A 21,210-nucleotide genomic window follows, 5' to 3' on the forward strand; every position below is an offset into this window, starting at 1 on the left:
AATCTCCCTAGACCTTGCCGATGACAAGCATACCCATTACTGCCACCACCACCATGCTTGAAAATATGAAGAGTTGTACTCAGTGATGTGTTGTGTTGGGTTTTCCCCAAACATAACACTTTGTATTCAGGACATAAAGTGACTGACTTTCTTTGCTGCAGTTTTACTGTAGTGCCTTGTTTCAAACAGGATGCATGTTTTGGAATATTTTTATTCTGCACAGGCTTCCTTCGTTTCACAATATGTTAGTATTGTGGAGAAACTACAATCCATCCTCAGTTTTCTCCTCACACAGCCATTAAACTGTGTAACTATTGGTCAGAACATTGTGCTATATAAGGAATCCATTTGGAACAGTCTATCTCAGAAGTGTTTCTCTACTGTAAGGTAGTTATTTGTGGGTTTATGGGCTGTCTTCACTCACATCCATTAGCTTCAGAGAGAGAAGCTGTCACACACACACACACACACACACACACACACACACACACACACACACACACACACACACAGGTTAAAATAACTGTGTTCCTCTTCTCCTTTTAGTGTGTTTCCTATGTTTCCTCCATTCAATGAATTCCTAATGTTGAAGAATGTAAGAGTCTTGCCTAAAAAAGGCTGCTGGCACACAGCAACAACTAAACAAGAAAGCAAACTCACTCTGCATCCTGTGAAAAATCTAGACCTAGGTATCTCCCGAGAGGGGTGGGTTGGCTAGCACTTTTCATACACGCAGCAGCTGCAATAGCTTCACTGGTTTTGGTGGGATAAAAGCTTCTTCTGGAGTGATATTTACATTAGAGTTGAGTGGGGTGTTGTGTGCCATGGAGTTATGACTTACCCTGCCTCCTCTTTTTCCACTACAGTTCCTGTTGGAAGTGAAATGGTCCTGTTTCTGTTAGTGTAGAGCGATTAACCGACATTTACGTTATTGATTTATTGTTGTTGTAATTTTTACCCCTTTTTTTCTCCCCAATTTCGTGATTACGATCTTGTCTCATCGCTGCAACATTTATTTTCTGTAAGCTCAATGTGCACATCACACAGTTTCTCCAGAGATAAATCAGATCCAGCCTGAACTGTGCAATGTGGTAGGGAGTTGTAGTTTCCCCAGAGATAAATCAGATCCAGCCTGAACTGTGCAATGTGGTAGGGAGTTGTAGTTTCCAACAGGCCAATATGTGACCCAGCACATCTTTTCAGTCTATATCGCAACATTTATAATGGTGTTTTTTTACATTGGATAAAGGTGGAGACTCAGAGCTAGAACATGTTATATCATACACTGCAGTTGAGGAACAATGGGAATGCAATTCTGCTTTGAAAGTTGATAAACTTGTAACCTCACTTTTGAGAAAATGGCCCTTGAATGTTTTGGTATACCTACAGGAGAGCTCTTTGTCTACACTCATTTATCATCTTTCACACCCTTAAGCCTTAGCCCCACCCATTTCTTTAAGGATTCACATGTGAGGCCATGTGCTAAACAGAGTGAGTAAGGAAGTGTAGTATAACTAACCAAAGATTTCAAAACTAAACGTGGTAAAAGTAGTAGCCTACAATAGGGAAAACTCTATCTAGTTCTTGGCCTACATCCTGATCTGACTTTGGTGCAGGTCACGTTGTTCTTCACTTTACCGTCTCTGGTAAACACACACTATATCAATAAAGTTTATTTGTCACATTCACAGGATACAGCAGGGTTAAACGGTACAGTTACTTGCATAACAGAAAGTGTCCAGGTATAAATATTTTGTCATTATTAGATCATGCTTACCCAGACACACTTGTATAAATTGATGGGCCATGTGAAAGAAACACACCCCCAGCCACATGTAGCTAAGTGGATGGGTCACTGTTGTCTTGACATTGTACACATGTTCATGAAATACAATAGATGGCCGTAATCACCCCCAGCCACATCTAGCTAAGTGGATGGGTCACTGTTGTCTTGACATTGTACACATGTTCATGAAATACAATAGATGGCCGTAATCACCCCCAGCCACATGTAGCTAAGTGGATGGGTCACTGTTGTCTTGACATTGTACACATGTTCATGAAATACAATAGATGGCCGTAATCACCCCCAGCCACATGTAGCTAAGTGGATGGGTCACTGTTGTCTAGACATTGTACACATGTTCATGAAATACAATAGATGGCCGTAATCACCCCCAGACACACCTGGCTAACTTGACGGGCCATGTGAGAGAGAGGCTCCAACCACCCCACAGCCACGTCTAGATGAGTGAATGGGTCTCTACAGAAGGTGTACTGTGAAATGGTTACACAGTGCTGTGAAAAAGGATCTGTTTTGTCTTTTACATCACAAATGGTCTAATAAGTTTACATGATTCTAGATTACTAGTCCTGCTCTTAAAGAGCCTTCCTTTGGAGGTGATTAGACTATAGGTCTACATGGACACAACATGAGTCCCTCTAGTTGTCTAGAATGACTAACCTCTTCAACATGATGCTGATTGCTGTGCATCTGTTGGGCATGTTCATGCTACTAGGTGGATGCTGGCCACTGCAGAGCCCCAACAGTAGTCTATTGCACTGATTTAATGTTGTTTGTTTGTTTGTTTGTTATTGACAATGAGAGGAATCCAAGCTAATAAACATCTCTGTCATCATATCCTTGAAGAATACTTTTATCAAATCATGTTTGCGAGTGGAGGAGGGAGCCTCATTGTCAGATGTATCCCACTAGTGAAATAGAGCTTCGTGTTATGTATGCCTACGCGCTAGGCTACTCTGTGTCTGAGTGCAGGAAAGGAATGGACTGGAGAATACAGCCGCTTTGATCTGGTGAAGTAATGGGGATGTGATGATCATAGTGTACTGTCTGACAGAGAGGGATGGATAGAGAGAGACTATATGATAGTATTTTATAGTTTTGCATTTTAATTTCACAAAATGTCCATATCTGCAGTAATTTTGTAATGATAGTGTTTCACAGTATTACTTACATGCCAGTGTTGTGATCGGCTGTGACATTCGTCTATTGATTTCTCCCGCCGGCATCTGTGGGAAAGCTGTTCTGACTTTGGCTGTCATATATATATATATATATATAGCTAATTTCCTGGTTGCTAAAATTCTGAACGGTTTATGTGAGAAAACAAGCACTGATTAGTGTAGGGAGTCATTATACCATCTGAATCACTGTGAAATATCTTGCAATTCACTTAGCACTAGGCTGCATTTAAAACAAATCTCCCTCCTCCCCAGAATCCCATTTCCCCGTAACATGGCGGAGACTCGCACTTGAACCTTTTACTTTCTGTTTTGGTCCACCAGCTTCAAACAGCTGGAAAAACATTATATTCTTTTGTATTTTTTGAAGATATTTAACAGTGATTTAGATGATACAATGATTCCCTATAGTATTCAGTGCTTGTTTTCTCACATAAAGTGAAATTGAGCCAACAGGAAACGATAGAGGGATTTCCACTAGATAACACAACTAGGAAACGATAGAGGGATTTCCACTAGATAACACAACCAGGAAACGATAGAGGGATTTCCACTAGATAACACAACCACCTAGTCAAAACATCTTTCCCATTTCGAGGCCAATATCACAAACAATCAAATCAAATTGTATTTGTCACATGCACCAAATACAACAGGACCTTAACATGAAATGCTTACTTACAAGCCCTTAACCATCAATGCAGATTTAATAAAGTATTTACAAAATAAACTAATGTAAAGTAAATAATAAAATGGTAATACTTTTACTGAGTCAATGTACCTCAACAGGTCAGGTTGACAGGTTGACTCGGTACCGAGTCAAATTACCTCGACAGGTCAGTCGAGGTCATTTGTACATGTAGGTAGGGGTAAAGTGACTATGCATAGATAAGCAGTGAGTAGTAGCAGTGTCAAAACTGGGGGGGGGGGGGGGGGTAGCCATTTGATTAAGTGTTCAGCAGTCTTATGGCTTGGGGGTAGAAGCTGTTAGGGAGCCTTTTGGACCTAGACTTGGCGCTCCGGTACCGCTTCTGGTAATCCGTCTGGCCCTGCGGCCTTGTGAATGTTGACCTGTTTAAAGGTCTTGCTCACCTCTGCTACGGAGATCGTGATCACACATTCGTCTGGAGCAGCTGGTGCTCTCATGCATCCTTCAGTGTTGCTTGCCTCGAAGCGAGCATAAAAGGCAGTTAGATTTGATTTGATTTAGCCCGTCTGGTAGGCTTGCATCACTGGGCAGCTCGCGGCTGGGTTTCCCTTTGTAGTCGGTAATAGTTTGCAAACCCTGCCACATATGTACGTACGGTCACTGTGGGGATGACGTTGTTGATGCACTTTATGATGAAGCCGGTGGTATGAGATGGTATACACCTCAATGCCATTCCATTCATTCATATTCCAGTCTGTGCTAGCAAAACGGTCCTGTAGCTTTGCAACCGCGTCATTTGACCACTTCTGTATTGAGCGAGTCACTGGTACTTCCTGCTTTACTTTAGTTTTTAAGCAGAAATCAGGAGGATATAATTCTGGTCAGATTTGCCAAATGGAGGGTGAGGGAGAGCTTTTAATGTGTCTCTGTGTGTCGAGAAAGGTGGTCTATAGTTTTTTTTCTTCTTCTGGTTGCACATGTGACATGCTGGTAGAAATGAGGTAAAACTTATTTAAGTTTGCCTGCATTAAAGTCCCCGGCCACTAGGAGCGCCACTTCTGGATGAGCATTTAGCCACTTGCCTACGAATTCTTACAAGGCACCCTGATCTGCACCCCTGTATCTCCTTCTTTTCTTCATGCAAATGACGGGGATTTGGACCTTGTCCGGGAGCAACATTATATCCTTTGCGTCAGACTCATTAAAGGGAAAATCTTTGTCCAGTTTGAGGGGAGTAGTCGCTGTTCTGTTCAGAAACTCTTTTCGGGTCATGAAAGATGGTAGCATGAACATTATGTACAAAATAAGTTACAAACAATGCGAAAAAAAACACATTTTCACTGCACTGGTGCGTAAGTAATAGTGTGAAACACTATCATACAACTATTACTGCATATGTATTATAGACCTTTTCTGAAATCACAATGCAGCACCTTTAACAAGAACGCAAAGGGAATGTGAAACATTTTGAGAGAGAGCGTTTTTATTCCCCTCACGGCCTGGAGACCGTCAGATACTTTCAGCAGCTGTTGTTAGCACATTAGATGTTGTTTTGCTGTGCCAACAACTTCTGGCCTCTGGAAGGGTCCTCTGCTATTTCACACATCTTTGTTGTACTCAGAACTTTGTGTTTATGTTTAGCTATGGAAACATTGAAGGGTGGTTTCCCGAACACAGATTCAGCCTGATCCTGGACTAAAAAGCATTTTTAATGGGGATTCTCCGTTGAGTGTGCTTTTTAGTTCAGAAGTAGTTTTAGGCCTAATCTGGGTCCAGGAAACTGCCCCTCCACTGAGCCCAACCGATCCCCTCAATGTTTTAATATCATTCCTTTGCCATGTTTTTCTCACATTTTCCCTTGGCATGAATGCTGTTGCTTTCATGGTGCTTTTGACTTCATGGTGACGTAAACTGTGGTCTCGGAAGATAGACTTGTACACTGGGTTGTATAACTCCTCAGTCCTCCTCTTACAGCCTGTTGCAGTAATCGGATGATAGCACAGCCTGTTGCAGTAATCGGATGATAACACAGCCTGTTGCAGTAATCGGATGATAGCACAGCCTGTTGCAGTAATCGGATGATAACACAGCCTGTTGCAGTAATCGGATGATAACACAGCCTGTTGTAGTAATCGGATGATAACACCGTCTGTTGCAGTAATCGGATGATAACACAGCCTGTTGCAGTAATCAGATGATAACAAAACCACACAACACAGATGGGAGATCTTCTAGGCCTATCTAATCATTGCCTACCTGGTTAAATAAAGGTGAAATAAAAAAATAAATAAATAAGGCATTAATTCAGTCAACAAGATGTAAAAAATGTAATAAAAATACATTTGTTAATTAAGCAGAGACCACCACTTTATTTTTGACCCTCACGTTGGTCCCCAAAGCAACACTGCACTCTATCAAATGATTCTCAATTTGCATAACCTTCTGAAGAAAAATTATATGTAATGTTAATGTCAATTCTCCACATTTTGCCAATTCAAGTTAATTTAATTCACCCGCAAGATGACTCAAGAAACGTCTTAATATATACTAATATATGTTAATATATACAATTTTCGCAGAAGCTTTTATCCAAAGCAATTTATGGTCATGCGTGTATACATTATACGTATGGGTAGCCCTGGGAATCAAACCCACTATCCTTGTCAATGCAAGCTCCATGCTCTACCAACCCAGCCAGACAGGACCATGTGTATTCACCATGCTCTACCAGACAGGACCATGTGTATTCACCATGCTCTACCAGACAGGACCATGTGTATTCACCATGCTCTACCAGACAGGACCATGTGTATTCACCATGCTCTACCAGACAGGACCATGTGTATTCACCATGCTCTACCAGACAGGACCATGTGTATTCACCATGCTCTACCAGACAGGACCATGTGTATTCACCATGCTCTACCAGACAGGACCATGTGTATTCACCATGCTCTACCAGACAGGACCATGTGTATTCACCATGCTCTAGCAGACAGGACCATGTGTATTCACCATGCTCTACCAACCCATCCTGACAGGACCTTGTGTATTTGCATTACACAGTCATATGTGAGTCTTTGTAGATCACCCAGCGGACTGAGTTGTCAACCAACGGGAATTCAAAGCCATTGGATTTATGTTAAAAGTACTTTGAATTTAAACAATTTTTTTTAATAACGATTCCATCAATTTCTTTACATTCATAACTTTTTGTTAAATCCAAACAGTTATCCACACTGTTTCAACGTGATCAGTAGGAAAAACATATATTTTTTGTTTGATTAAAAGTGGAAATGAAGTTGATTCAACTCTCTCTCTCCCTACAGCACTGTACTCTCTCCTCCTGTTCTGTGTCTTCCTGTGGATCCCCTTTGTCTACTTCTATTATGAGGAGAAGGATGATGACAACATCAACAAGTGTTCAGTAAGACTGCTGCTACCTGTCCTCTTACTGTACTCTAGACACACACACACACACACACACACACACACACACACACACACACACACACACACACACACACACACATTGACCTTGGCTATGAACAGCAGTCACTAGCTGTCTGTCTCTGGATTAAGGAAGGTTAACACTGTATTATTCCTTATTTTGGACTTAATCCCATCGGTCCCACATATCGTGAGAGATTGCATTCCTAATTTACATTTTTTCTATTTATTTCACCTTTATTTAACCAGGTAGGCAAGTTGAGAACAAGTTCTCATTTACAATTGCGACCTGGCCAAGATAAAGCAAAGCAGTTCGACACATAATAATACAGTATAAACAAGTCTATATACGATGTGAGCAAATGAGGTGAGATAAGGGAGGTAAAGGCAAAAAAAGGCCATGGTGGCAAAGTAAATACAATATAGCAAGGAAAACACTGACCAACCAGAGGCTGAATGTAAACACATCACTCTCAATTAAGACACTCAGTCAATATTAATATATCACAATCCCCCAAAATAGATACAGCAGTGATACTTAAAGCTCTATGCTACAAATAAAGTGTACAGTATCCCTATAGAACTACATACTGTAGAAAGTGTATAGTATCCTATAGAACTACATACTGTAAAAAAGCATACAGTATCCCTATAGAACTACATACTGTAGAAAGCGTACAGTATCCCTATAGAAGTACATAATGTAGAAAAGCGTACAGTATCCCTATAGAAGTACATACTGTAGAAAAGCATACAGTATCCTATAGAACTACATACTGTAGAAAAGCATACAGTATCCCTATAGAACTACATACTGTAGAAAAGCATACAGTATCCTATAGAACTACACTGTAGAAAAGCATACAGTATCCCTATAGAACTACATACTGTAGAAAAGCGTACAGTATCCCTATAGAACTACATACTGTAGAAAGCGTACAGTATCCCTATAGAACTACATACTGTAGAAAAGCATACAGTATCCTATAGAACAACATACTGTAGAAAAGCATACAGTATCCCTATAGAACTACATACTGTAGAAAAGCATACAGTATCCTATAGAACTACATACTGTAGAAAAGCATACAGTATCCCTATAGAACTACATACTGTAGAAAAGCATACAGTATCCTATAGAACTACATACTGTAGAAAAGCATACAGTATCCCTATAGAACTACATACTGTAGAAAGCGTACAGTATCCCTATAGAACTACATACTGTAGAAAGCATACAGTATCCCTATAGAAGTACATACTGTAGAAAAGCATACAGTATCCCTATAGAACTACATACTGTAGAAAAGCATACAGTATCCTATAGAACTACATACTGTAGAAAAGCATACAGTATCCCTATAGAACTACATACTGTAGAAAAGCATACAGTATCCTATAGAACTACATACTGTAGAAAAGCATACAGTATCCCTATAGAACTACATACTGTAGAAAGCGTACAGTATCCCTATAGAACTACATACTGTAGAAAGCATACAGTATCCCCATAGAAGTACATACTGTAGAAAAGCATACAGTATCCCTATAGAACTACATACTGTAGAAAGCGTACAGTATCCCTATAGAACTACATACTGTAGAAAAGCAAGAAGAAAAGGATATAGTTGAGACTTTACTGTCGACTCTTTATTATTACGTATACATGGCCTCTGTTAAGTTAAGTGTAGAAAAAGCCAAAGCCCATAGGAATAGACCACCCCCCCTCTTCATCTTAAACTGAATATTGCTGAAATGTCATATATTGGTCTCCAAAGGACACGGTAGTGATTATATAGATTACATGCCACGGTGAGCTTCTTCCCTTTCCTCTGGGTTGGTTTGGAGCTGACAGAAGCACTTCCTCTCACAGCCAAGGAGTTCTTTTGAATCATTACTTTCAAAGCACCCTTTAATAACAGCGCTGGGAGTAAGGTGTGTGTGTGTGTGTGTGTGTGTGTGTGTGACCACTCTGAGAGTCTTTGGCAGGTTGAACGGGACTCTGGATTCCACTTCACACTCCATTGTCCCCTCACTAAATGGAATATGGAATTAGTTAGCCAGCCACTCACCTCAAACGTACACACACACACACACACACACACACACACACACACACACACACACACACACACACACACACACACACACACACACACCCGCCCCCCCAACCAACCCCATTGAAGAATTAGATATGGTTACATTCCTGATTAATAATCACAGTATTAATAATTCTGTCTTTCATTACAGCAAGTGAAAAATGCTCTGAAATACACAATTGGATTCATCATCGTCTGTGCAGCACTGCTATTAATTGGGTAAGTACTATGAGACATTGGCACCCACCCTATTCCCTATTTAGTGCACAACATTTGACCAGGGCCTGCATAGCGATGTCTATAATAACAAGGAATAGTGTTCCATTTTGGACACAGCCATAGATGGTGGGGAGAGGTGTGTACAACATGTCATTATAATCGCTTAATGAGCAAGGTGTTTTCCTCTTCAAGGAAATCAAAGTTCTTTAAACTGCCATCTGTTCAGCCATGAGCAGCCAGACATCACAGAAAAAAGTCCTCTTCCACCAGAGTAGTTGTGAAACTCCTGGGTTCTTCTACTGGTTCAATCTAACTTCACAACTCTGGAGCTTTAGTCATGTTCCTGTCCCAAGATGCCCTCTGCTATAGTTACTGTCCCAAGATGCCCTCTGTTATAGTTACTGTCCCAAGATGTCCTCTGTTATAGTTACTGTCCCAAGATGCCCTCTGTTATAGTTACTGTACCAAGATGTCCTCTGTTATAGTTACTGTCCCAAGATGCCCTCTGCTATAGTTACTGTCCCAAGATGCCCTCTGTTATAGTTACTGTCCCAAGATGTCCTCTGCTATAGTTACTGTCCCAAGATGCCCTCTGCTATAGTTACTGTCCCAAGATGCCCTCTGCTATAGATACTGTCCCAAGATGCCCTCTGTTATAGTTACTGTCCCAAGATGCCCTCTGCAATAGTTACTGTCCCAAGATGCCCTCTGTTATAGTTACTGTCCTAAGATGCCCTCTGTTATAGTTACTGTCCCAACATGCCCTCTGTTATAGTTACTGTCCCAAGATGTCCTCTGTTATAGTTACTGTCCCAAGATGCCCTCTGCTATAGTTACTGTCCCAAGATGCCCTCTGCTATAGTTACTGTTCCAAGATGTCCTCTACTATAGTTACTGTCCCAAGATGTCATCTGCTATAGTTACTGTCCCAAGATGCCCTCTGCTATAGTTAATGTCCCAAGATGCCCTCTGCTATAGTTATTGTCCCAAGATGCCCTCTGCTATAGATACTGACCCAAGATGTGCTCTGCTATAGTTACTGACCCAAGATGCCCTCTGCTATAGTTACTGTCCCAAGATGTCCTCTGCTATAGTTACTGTCCCAAGATGTCATCTGCTATAGTTAATGTCCCAATATGCCCTCTGCTATAGTTATTGTCCCAAGATGCCCTCTGCTATAGATACTGACCCAAGATGTGCTCTGCTATAGTTACTGACCCAAGATGCCCTATGCTATAGTTAATGTCCCAAGATGCCCTCTGCTATAGTTATTGTCCCAAGATGCCCTCTGCTATAGTTACTGTCCCAATATGCCCTCTGCTATAGTTACTGTCCCAAGATGCCCTCTGTTATAGTTACTGACCCAAGATGTGCTCTGCTATAGTTACTGACCCAAGATGCCCTCTGCTATAGTTATTGCCCCAATATGCTTAACCTTATGTGGAGGGACATCTGAGTTCCCAGCCCGCATCCCCAGCACCCAATCTCAGCTTCCAGCCCCATCCCGAGCACTCATCCCCAGCACCCAACCTCAGCTCCCAGCCCCATCCCGAGCACTTATCCCCAGCACCCAACCTCAGCTCCCATCCCCACCCCAGCACCCATCCTCAGCTCCCATCCCATCCCCACCCCCCAACCTTTCTCCCATCCCCACCCCACCACCCAACCTCAGCTCTCATCCCCACCCCAGCACCCATCCTCAGCTCCCATCCCATCCCCACCCCCAGCACCCAACCTTTCTCCCATCCCCACCCCAGCACCCATCCTCAGCTCCCATCCCATCCCCACCCCCAGCACCCATCCTCAGCTCCCATCCCCACTCCAGCACCCATCCTCAGCTTCCATCCCATCCCCACCCCCAGCACCCATCCTCAGCTCCCATCCCCACCCCCAGCACCCATCCTCAGCTCCCATCCCCACCCCCAGCACCCATCCTCAGCTCCCAGCCCCACCCCCAGCACCCATCCTCAGCTCCCATCCCCACCCCAGTACCCATCCTCAGCTCCCAGCCCCACCCCCAGCACCCATCCTCAGCTCCCATCCCCACCCCAGTACCCATCCTCAGCTCCCATCCCCACCCCAGTACCCATCCTCAGCTCCCATCCCCACCCAAGCACCCATCCTCAGCTCCCATCCCCAACCCAGCACCCATCCTCAGCTCCCATCCCCACCACAGCACCCATCCTCAGCTCCCATCCCCACCCCAGTACCCATCCTCAGCTCCCATCCCCACCCCAGTACCGATCCTCAGCTCCCAGCCCCATCTCTAGACTTATTTAATCACTGTCTCAGATAAAGCCATTGTGAACTGTCCCTTTCGTGATTAAGTGTCTGAAAGATGACTTGATGCTTAAATCTATAGTGATACACAGTGGAAACCATGTCCCATTTAACCTCCAGTTTACTCTGTGTTGAACTGTGCCTGTGCAGCATAAACATAATGGATTTCTCCTAGCCACCAACACCACAGTAACATGCTTGCTGTTCAGGTCATGTAATGTAATGTAATGTTCGTTCAACCATTAAATGGCACTCTGATCCTATAGAGGAGGCTGCCTGGATTGGACGGTGGGTGGATAGAAACGTGTCATCCTAAATGGTACCCTATTCCCTACATAGTGCACTACTTTTGACCAGAGCCCTATGGGCCTTAGACAACATGTTGAGACACAGCCTAGGACGAGCCCACATGGTCCATTTCAAGTTGGAAAGTTTGGACTCTTTGGGATTCTTTAGACAGAAGCAATTTAGTGTCTATTTTACCTTTTTGAACCGTCAGCCCTTTGTACCTCTTTGTACCGGGGGATTGTTGTTCAGGTCTCTTGATGCGAGGCGACATGATGGCTTTTATCCTGCTCTGCCTCTCCTCTGCTTTCCTTTCCACTCCACTCATCTCCGCTCCTCTCTGTGTGATGCCCTGTGGTACAGGGAGACATCAGGCCCCTGTTTGGGTGACTGTTCATTCAAGGGCTTTGCTGCTTGAACACAGTCTTTTGTTTGCAGCCTGTCGTGACTGGTCTAGAGGGCTAGGCATGACTCAAAACTCCTAAAAATAACTATTGACCTTTCAGCTGCTGCTGATTCTTTAAACTTGGCCTTTTGAGGTGATTGTTCTTTTATAGGGTGGTCTACATTCAGCACGTTGTTTCTTAGTTGAATTGTTGATCCATAGAGACAACATATTATACACTTTATTATTAGACATTATAAAGGCTCATACGTGCTTATAACAAGTTAAAAAGCATTATACTTGCAGGCTTCAAGTAAAGTATTGCCAGTATTTATTTCTGAATCCAGCCTTGGTTTAAATGAGCTGTCATTATAGTAGGCCTAGGGTAAGGGTAGCCTACGGAGGACTTGGGTATTCAACACATCAAACAGGAAAACAGGCCATTGTTACAGGCAAATAACTTGTGTATACGAGGTTCACCAGTGTATTCCCAGAAGTTCTTCTCTCCTTTCATGATGCCCCTCATGATGGCATGGACACATGGAGGGGTTTTTACACACGTCTTAAACAGGAGCTGCATGGCTAACATAATGTAGGCCCATCTACACTACATAGATAACATACATATATACATACTTGTATATATTTTAATTTGACCTTTTTGAAAACTGTTTATTCAGTTTTACACACAAGACAACACGAAACAATATAAATAATATACTCAACTATAATTTTTTTTAAATAAAATAAAATTTGCTTTAAAGATACCGTACTTTAGACAAGTTAAACCCCCCCCCCCCCCCCCAAAAAAAACACAAAGAAATGCTCATCCAACCCTTAAGTCACAGGGGAGTCAAATACAGACTTATTTTAGTTTTAATATGAATGCCATCAGAGGATGGACTGTTTGAAGTAAGACCGGAATGGAGCCCAAGCCTCATAAAACAGTTTGGGGTTCCCACGTGTATTGAATTTTTTCTAGTTTCAGAGAGCACAACACATCTCTAACCCAATATTTATAAGATGGGGGAGCTGCCATGTTCCAGTTCTGTATTATTAGCCGTCTAGCTAAAAGAGTTGTAAAGCAACAATGTCCAACTGGATTCTTGACAGGGGGGTACCTATAGGCAGTACTCCACATCTAGAAGAGTGTCATATATACACTGCTCAAAAAAATAAAGGGAACACTTAAACAACACAATGTAACTCCAAGTCAATCACACCTCTGTGAAATCAAACTGTCCACTTAGGAAGCAACACTGATTGACAATAAATTGCACATGCTGTTGTGCAAATGGAATAGACAATAGGTGGAAATGATAGTCAATTAGCAAGACACCCCCAATAAAGGAGTGGTTCTGCAGGTGGTGACCACCGACCACTTCTCAGTTCCTATGCTTCCTGGCTGTTGTTTTGGTCACTTTTGAATGCTGGCGGTGCTTTCACTCTAGTGGTAGCATGAGACGGAGTCTACAACCCACACAAGTGGCTCACGTAGTGCAGCTCATCCAGGATGGCACATCAATGCGAGCTGTGGCAAGAAGGTTTGCTGTGTCTGTCAGCGTAGTGTCCAGAGCATGGAGGCGCTACCAGGAGACAGGCCAGTACATCAGGAGACGTGGAGGAGGCCGTAGGAGGGCAACAACCCAGCAGCAGAACCGCTACCTCCGCCTTTGTGCAAGGGGGAGCAGGAGGAGCACTGCCAGAGCCCTGCAAAATGACCTCCAGTAGGCCACACATGTGCATGTGTCTGCTCAAATGGTCAGAAACAGACTCCATGAGGGTGGTATGAGGGCCCGACGTCCACAGGTGGCGGTTGTGCTTACAGCCCAACACCGTGCAGGACGTTTGGCATTTGCCAGAGAACACCAAGATTGGCAAATTCGCCACTGGCGCCCTGTGCTCTTCACAGATGAAAGCAGGTTCACACTGAGCACATGTGACAGACGTGACAGAGTCTGGAGACGCCGTGGAGAACGTTCTACTGCCTGTAACGCTCCATCCACCAACCCCACGTTGCACCACAGACTGTCCAGGAGTTGGCGGATGCTTTAGTCCAGGTCTGAAAGGAGATCCCTCCGGAGACCATCCGCCACCTCATCAGGAGCATGCCCAGGCGTTGTATCGAGGTCATACAGGCACGTGGAGGCCACACACACTACTGAGCCTCATTTTGACTTGTTTTAAAGACATTACATCAAAGTTGGATCAGCCTGTAGTGTGGTTTTCCACTTTAATTTTGAGTGTGACTCCAAATCCAGACCTCCATGGGTTGATACATTTCCTTTGATAATTTTTGTGTGATTTTGTTGTCAGCACTTTCAACTATGTAAAGGAAAAAGTATTTAATAAGAATATTTAATTCATTCAGATCTAGGATGTGTTATTTTAGTGTTCCCTTAATTTTTTTGAGCAGTGAATATATATCAGAGAAGCATTTCAATATTAATTCCCAGAAATCTGACACTTTATGACAGCCCCAAAAGAGCTAAAAGAGGATACAGCAGCACAGATTCCCAGGTGTTTTCCCCAAGTTCCTCCCCCAAATCCTTTTCCCATCGAGTCTTTAAAGGCACCAAAGAAGGGTTCTGTTAAGTCAATGATTGCAAATACATCTGAAATTGCTCCCCTAGGAATCTTGTTCAGCTCAAAGATGCTCTCTATAGCTGTATTCGCAGGCCTATGGGGAAATTCAGGTGTGTTAGCTCTGACAAAGTTCAGAAAAAGTGGGATTGGGGGAGGTTGAACTTTTCCTGTAGCTGAGCAAAAGAGGCAAATGTATCATCAAATAATAATTGGGCTAGTGAGGAGAGGCCTAGTGAGTGCCAGATGGCAAAAGCCCCATCATTCAAAGATGGAGGAAATAAAATGTTCTGTTTGGGCCTGATAGAGAAAAGCCTCGGAGGCTAAAGGCTAAACGGAACTGATTTCAAATTTTAAGAGACTGCTTTACAATTGGGTTGACACACCTTTTGCCTAGGGACACTGGGAGAGATGAGCACAACACAGAAGAAAGTGCAGCATGTTTACACGATTCAGACTCCATCTGGACCCAGAGTGGTCAAGGGCCAGTAGGATCAGCTTGTAGCCAGTACAAAAGGGTTCTGAAATTTGCAGCCCAATAGTATGTCTGGAAATTTGGTAGAGCTAAACCACCTTAGGCTTCTGTAAATGTTTTCTACCAATCCGTGGTACCTTGCCATCCCAAATAAAAAAACATTAATGTTTGATCCAGTGAATTAAAAAAAGATTTTGGAATAAAAATGGGTAAACATTGAAATAAATATAAAAATTTGGGCAACACATTCATTTTAATGACATTAATCCTTCCGATAAGAGAAAGAGGTAGCAAATTCCAAAAAGTAAAATATTGTTTCAAACTCTCTGCTAGAGCAACCAAGTTTTCCTGAAACAAATTTGAATATTTCCTTGTCACTTTAACTCCCAAGTAGGTGAATTGATCCCGGACAATCCTAAACTGAAAACTTGTAAAAGAGCACTTTAAAGCAGCCTTATTTACAGGAAAAAGCTCACTCTTGCCTAGATTCAGCTTGTACCTTGAGATTGATCCAAACTTTTTAAGAACAGATAAGGCACGTGGCAATGAGGTATCAGGGTTGGAGATAAACAAAAGGAGGTCGTCAGCATATAGCGAGACTTTCTGCTCTAAGCCCGTCCTGATTATACCTTGAATGGCATCATTGGAGCGTAGTTCAATGGCGAGAGGCTCGATTGTCAAAGCAAACAACAAGGGGGAGAGTGGACAACCCTGTCTGGATCTGCGGGCAAGGGAAAATAGTCAGAGGACAAGTTGTTAGTCCATACCGAAGCCATGGGGGAAAAATAAACAATCTTTATCCACGCAATGAATTTGAGGCCAAAGCCAAATCTATAAAGGGCAGCTGTTAGGTAGTCCCACTCAACGCGGTCAAAAGCTTTTTCCGCATCAAGTGAGACCACCACCCTCGGGTCCCCCGACGCTGGGGAGTACAGTAAATTCATAAGGCGTCTAATATTGAAAAACAAATGCCTATTTCTCACAAAGCCAGTCTGGTCAGAGTGTATTACTTGGTGCAGCGAGCCTTCCATACGGATGGCTAAAAGCTTGGCCAGGATTTTGTAATCACAGTTTAAAAGCGAGATTGGTCTATAGGATCCACATTCCAGGGGGTCTTTGTTTTTCTTTAATAGTAATGAAGTGGAAACCTGATAAAGACTAGGCAGTAGCTTTGAGGTATTAAGGCACTCTGCATATAATCGAGACAAGAATGGGCAAAGCAGACCAGAAAACGTCCTGTAAAATTTGGTTGTAAAACCGTCCGGACCTAGTGATTTACCACTTTTCATTGCGGACACTGCTGTTGCAATCTCCTCAGGTGTAAATTCTTCTTCTAGACAGTCATGTGAGTCTGTATCAATTGAAGGCATATTCATGCCATTGAAGACTGAATCAATCAGCAAGGCTCTTGAGGAGATTCAGAGGTGGATAGAGCAGAGTAAAATTGTTTAAATTGATCCTTGATCTCTTTATGTATAACTGTGGGTCCTTATTTGTGGGATTAAACGTGATGCCTCAGATTTACGGATCTGATGTGCAGGGAGGTTACTGGCCTTGTCGCCTTGTTCATACACTCTGTACCGAGCTTGCAAGAGTAACTGTTCAGCTTGCCTGGTAGAAAGCTCATCAAATTCAGATTGGAGTAGTTGGCGCTCTTGATGCAGATCAGAGGAAGGATATGTAGCATACCTCTCATCCAATGTGGCTATGGATTCGCTTTGTCCCGAAGTCGCTGAGAGCTAACTTTGTTTTGGTTGGTTGTGTAAGAAATAATTTGGCCACGTAGGTATGCTTTTAGAGACTCCCATATGGTAGAGCAGGACATACCTGGCGTTGAAATAGTGTTCTAGGAATAAGGTGATTTCAGTAGAAATGAAATTGACAAACTCCTTATCTGAGAGTAAAATGGGGTTAAGACCCCATTCATAACACATAGGAGGTCGCTGGGGAAACTCTAGTTCAAGCACTAATGGTGAATGGTCAGAAATAACAATACTCTCGTAAGTTCACCGCCGAAGATTAGGCAGAAGTTTTTTGTCCAAAAAGAAGTCATCAATGCGGGAGTATGTTTGATGAACATAAGAATAAAAGGAATACTGTCTATCTGTAGGGTGTAGGAAACGCTAGGCCTTAAACATAGCATATTTCTGAAGAAAAGATTGAATAAGTAGGGCGCATTTAGATGGGCCTGTAGTTCTTCGTGAGGACTTGTCAAGAACTGGGGACATTGTACAGTTGAAATCACCCCATAAAATCAACAAATGAAAATCTAAATTGGGTATAGCAGATAAAAAGGAAGAAATGAAACTTGTGCCATCCCAATTATGAGCATAAACACTAGCCCTCACAAGAGGGGTAGAAAATAGTTTACCGGTTACTATGACGTTTTGTCCCTTAGGATCAGCAATAACCTCAGAAGCTACAAAGGGAGTAGATTTATCGACCAAAATGGCAGCACCTCTTGATTTACTATGAAAGTTAGAGTGGAACACTTGACCTACCCAGTCCCTACTCATCCTAAAATGCTCACCAGTCCTCAAATGAGTCTCTTGTAGAACTGCAACATTTGCATTCAAACCTTTTTAAGTGTGTCAACACCCTCTTACGCTTCACAGGGTTGTTAACCCCTTTGATGTTCCACGAAATGCACTTGATCATATTATTTTGGCCACCCTGGACACTCCCGTTATACAACCCTGTCATTAGAGTATAGATCAGAAAAGCAATGAGTACCCCAAAAACCCCAGAATAAATTGTCTCAGAGTAATAATATACAGTGTAAGATATTTTGAAAAAGTACAGAAAAAAACCCTAAAAAGACAGAATGACAACATTAGAACTGAACAATTCAACCTCCTTCCTCCCCCAAACCACCTCCCCCATCCCAGACAGTACCTCCCCAAACGAGGTACAAGCCTAAATAGAACGTGTTCTCTTCACACAGTATGTCTATGAGAGTGCGGTGTTAAACCTAAACCCACAGTCCCGCTCTTTAAAGTTGCGTTTTGTGTTAGTGGATCAAGCAGCAAAAAGAGAGAAAAATAAAAGTGAATCCCTTGTGCAAACGAAATTACAAAAGCACCACTTGTAGATGTATATAATTATTTTCCCAGTCTTATAACAGACAATCAAAAAAAATAAATAATTGTCTAGTTTGACGCTAAGACAATTTACAGCCAAGACCAAAAAACTATGTGTGCGCAACGTTGAACGTTTGCTGGGCATAAATGACGTTCAAAACCTTTAAAATTGAACTGAAGACCCCCAAAAACGTGTAGCCTCGGAACATTTACTGTTTACTGGGTCGGTACAAACGGATCCAGTAAACAAATAACCTGAAATATTTTGAGTCACTGAGACACTATGTCAACAAACTGAATAGGTGAACGAGACAGCCTAGAAACACAGGAGTTAAGTAAAACCTTAATACAATGAAATTAAAATGACTGAATGCTTGTAAGGCAAGCACTCTAGATGATCAAAACATTAGATCACATCAAATAATCCTGAATGGGTTCGCCAACTCCCCAACTATACAAGACTAGCATGTTATAACTAAACATAATTGTACCACAGGTGGGCTACATGCTATCCACAGTTCTCAAGCAACAGTTGCTGATCTATGAGCAAGTTCTAGACTTCTTGATGTGACGTTGAATGTGAGCCATAGCCTCATCCGGAGACTCTAATGCGTGGTCTTTACCCATCATGAGATAGCGATAAACGGCCGGGAATCGCAGTCCATACTTCACACCTGGATGGTGTAGTAGTAGTCATTTGGCCTGCCCGAAAGCTGTGCGCTGCTTGGAAATAGTGGGGGAGTAGTCCTGGTAGATGGAGAAGCTCTGTCATTGAAAGCTCAGAGTGGTATTGCCGGCTCGTCTGAGAATCTCCATCTTCTCATCGAAAAAGTGCACTCGAAGAATTATGTCACAGGGCCTCTCACCATCCCGGGGCTTTGGGCGCAGAGACCGGTGGGCACGATCAATCAGGGGCTTCTCATCCAAGGCAAGAACATCCTTCAGCAGCCCAGAAACGAAAACCGTGGCGCGAGGCATTTCCGCTGATTCTGGGACTGATACCAGTCTCAGGTTATTGAGGCGAGAGAATCCCTCTAAACTCACACAACTCTCCTGCACCTTTTTCAAATCCACAGCCAGGTGTTTCACGTCAGCTTCCAGGGCGGTGGTTAAGTCGGAGACATTGGTAGCGGAGGTCTCCAGTGCTGCACTCATTGTATTGTTTAAATCTGTTGTTGTTTTGAGTGATGTGATTGCTGGCACCGTCTTGTTCCGCAGGATGGTTAGATCTGCTTTTAAAGTATAAGAAGCCTCCTGTATTTGTGCCTCAATCATAGCAACTACCTCCGTTTTCATTCCAACTATCTCAGAGTGTAGTAGTTTGATGGCCACGAGAATGTTCATTTCAGCGCCGTCAGGCCAAGCCGCACCCGCAGGTAAAGTGTGAGTCCCCTGGCCCTCAGACTCAGGAGAGGGCGGTGATGAGAGTGGGTCTTGTGGGCCGGGTTTTCTCAAAGTCATGTTTTTGGCCTTATTTTCCGTCGACATTCGAAAGCAAAGTAGTCTTGGTTTTTACGGAAAGGGATCACCAAACTAATATTTGAAAATAAATACGGTTCTGCTGCAAAATTCACATAAACTTTAAGAATACTGCTGGAGCAAACGGAAAACACGTCAGTCACACATGGCGTCCCTCCAACCTCCCTACCTTTTATTTGACAAGGCAATTCAGTTAAGAACTCATTTTTATTTACAATGACGGCCTACCAAAAGGCAAATGGCCTCCTGCAGGGACAGGGGCTGGGATAAAAAATGTATAGGACAAAACACACATCAAGACAAGAGAGACAACACTACATAAAGAGAGACCTAAGATCACAGCATGTCAGCAACTCATGACAACACAGCATGGTAGCAACACAACATGACAAAAACATGGCAGCAGCACAACATGGTAGCAACACAAAACATGGTACAAACATTATTGAACACAGATAACAGCACAAAGGCAAGAAGGTAGAGATAACAATGCATCACACGAAGCAGCCACAAGTGTCAGTAAGAGTGTCCATGATTGAGTCTTTGAATTAAGAGATGGAGATAAAACTGTTCAGTTTGAGTGTTTTTTTGCAGCTAGCTGCAGCGAACTGAAAAGAGGAGCGACCCAGGGAGGCGTGTGCTTTGGGGACGTTTAACAGAATGTGACTGGCAGAACGGTGTTGTATGTGGAGGATGAGGGCTGCAGTAGATATCTCAGATAGGGGGGAGTGAGGCCTAAGAGGGTTTTATAAATAAGCGTCAACCAGTGGGTCTTGCGACGGGTTTACAGAGAGGACCAGTTTACAGAGGAGTATAGAGTGCAGTGATGTGTCCTATAAGGAGCATTGGTGGCAAATCTGATGGCCAAATGGTAAAGAACATCTAGCCACTCGAGGGCACCCTTACCTGCTGATCTATAAATTATGTCTCCATAATCTAGCATGGGTAGGATGGTTATCTGAATCAGGGTTAGTTTGGCAGCAGGGGTGAAAGAGGAGCGATTACGATAGAGGAAACCAAGTCATTCCATTACTGTTACACATTACTGTTGTTCCACATTAGGCTAATCTACACATTACTGTTGTCCCACATTGGTCTTATCTACACATTACTGTTGTTCCACATTAGGCTAATCTACACATTACTGTTGTTCCACATTGGTCTAATCTACACATTACTGTTGTTCCACATTAGGCTAATCTACATATTACTGTTGTTCCACATTAGGCTAATCTGCATATTAC

General features: G+C 42.8%; 1 protein-coding gene across 1 annotated transcript in view; it reads left to right on the forward strand.

The window, feature by feature from the left end:
- LOC139381915 (LMBR1 domain containing 1) overlaps window positions 1-21,210 on the forward strand; it is a 273,723-nt gene that overhangs the window by 127,371 nt on the left and 125,142 nt on the right. Inside the window, exons 4-5 of the mRNA XM_071125774.1 lie at window positions 6,961-7,058; window positions 9,332-9,399. Coding sequence (XP_070981875.1) covers window positions 6,961-7,058; window positions 9,332-9,399 — 166 coding nt within the window. The remainder of the gene's footprint in view (window positions 1-6,960; window positions 7,059-9,331; window positions 9,400-21,210) is intronic.

This window comes from Oncorhynchus clarkii, chromosome 23 (assembly GCF_045791955.1).
Source record: "Oncorhynchus clarkii lewisi isolate Uvic-CL-2024 chromosome 23, UVic_Ocla_1.0, whole genome shotgun sequence".
NCBI classification, from domain to species: domain Eukaryota; kingdom Metazoa; phylum Chordata; class Actinopteri; order Salmoniformes; family Salmonidae; genus Oncorhynchus; species Oncorhynchus clarkii.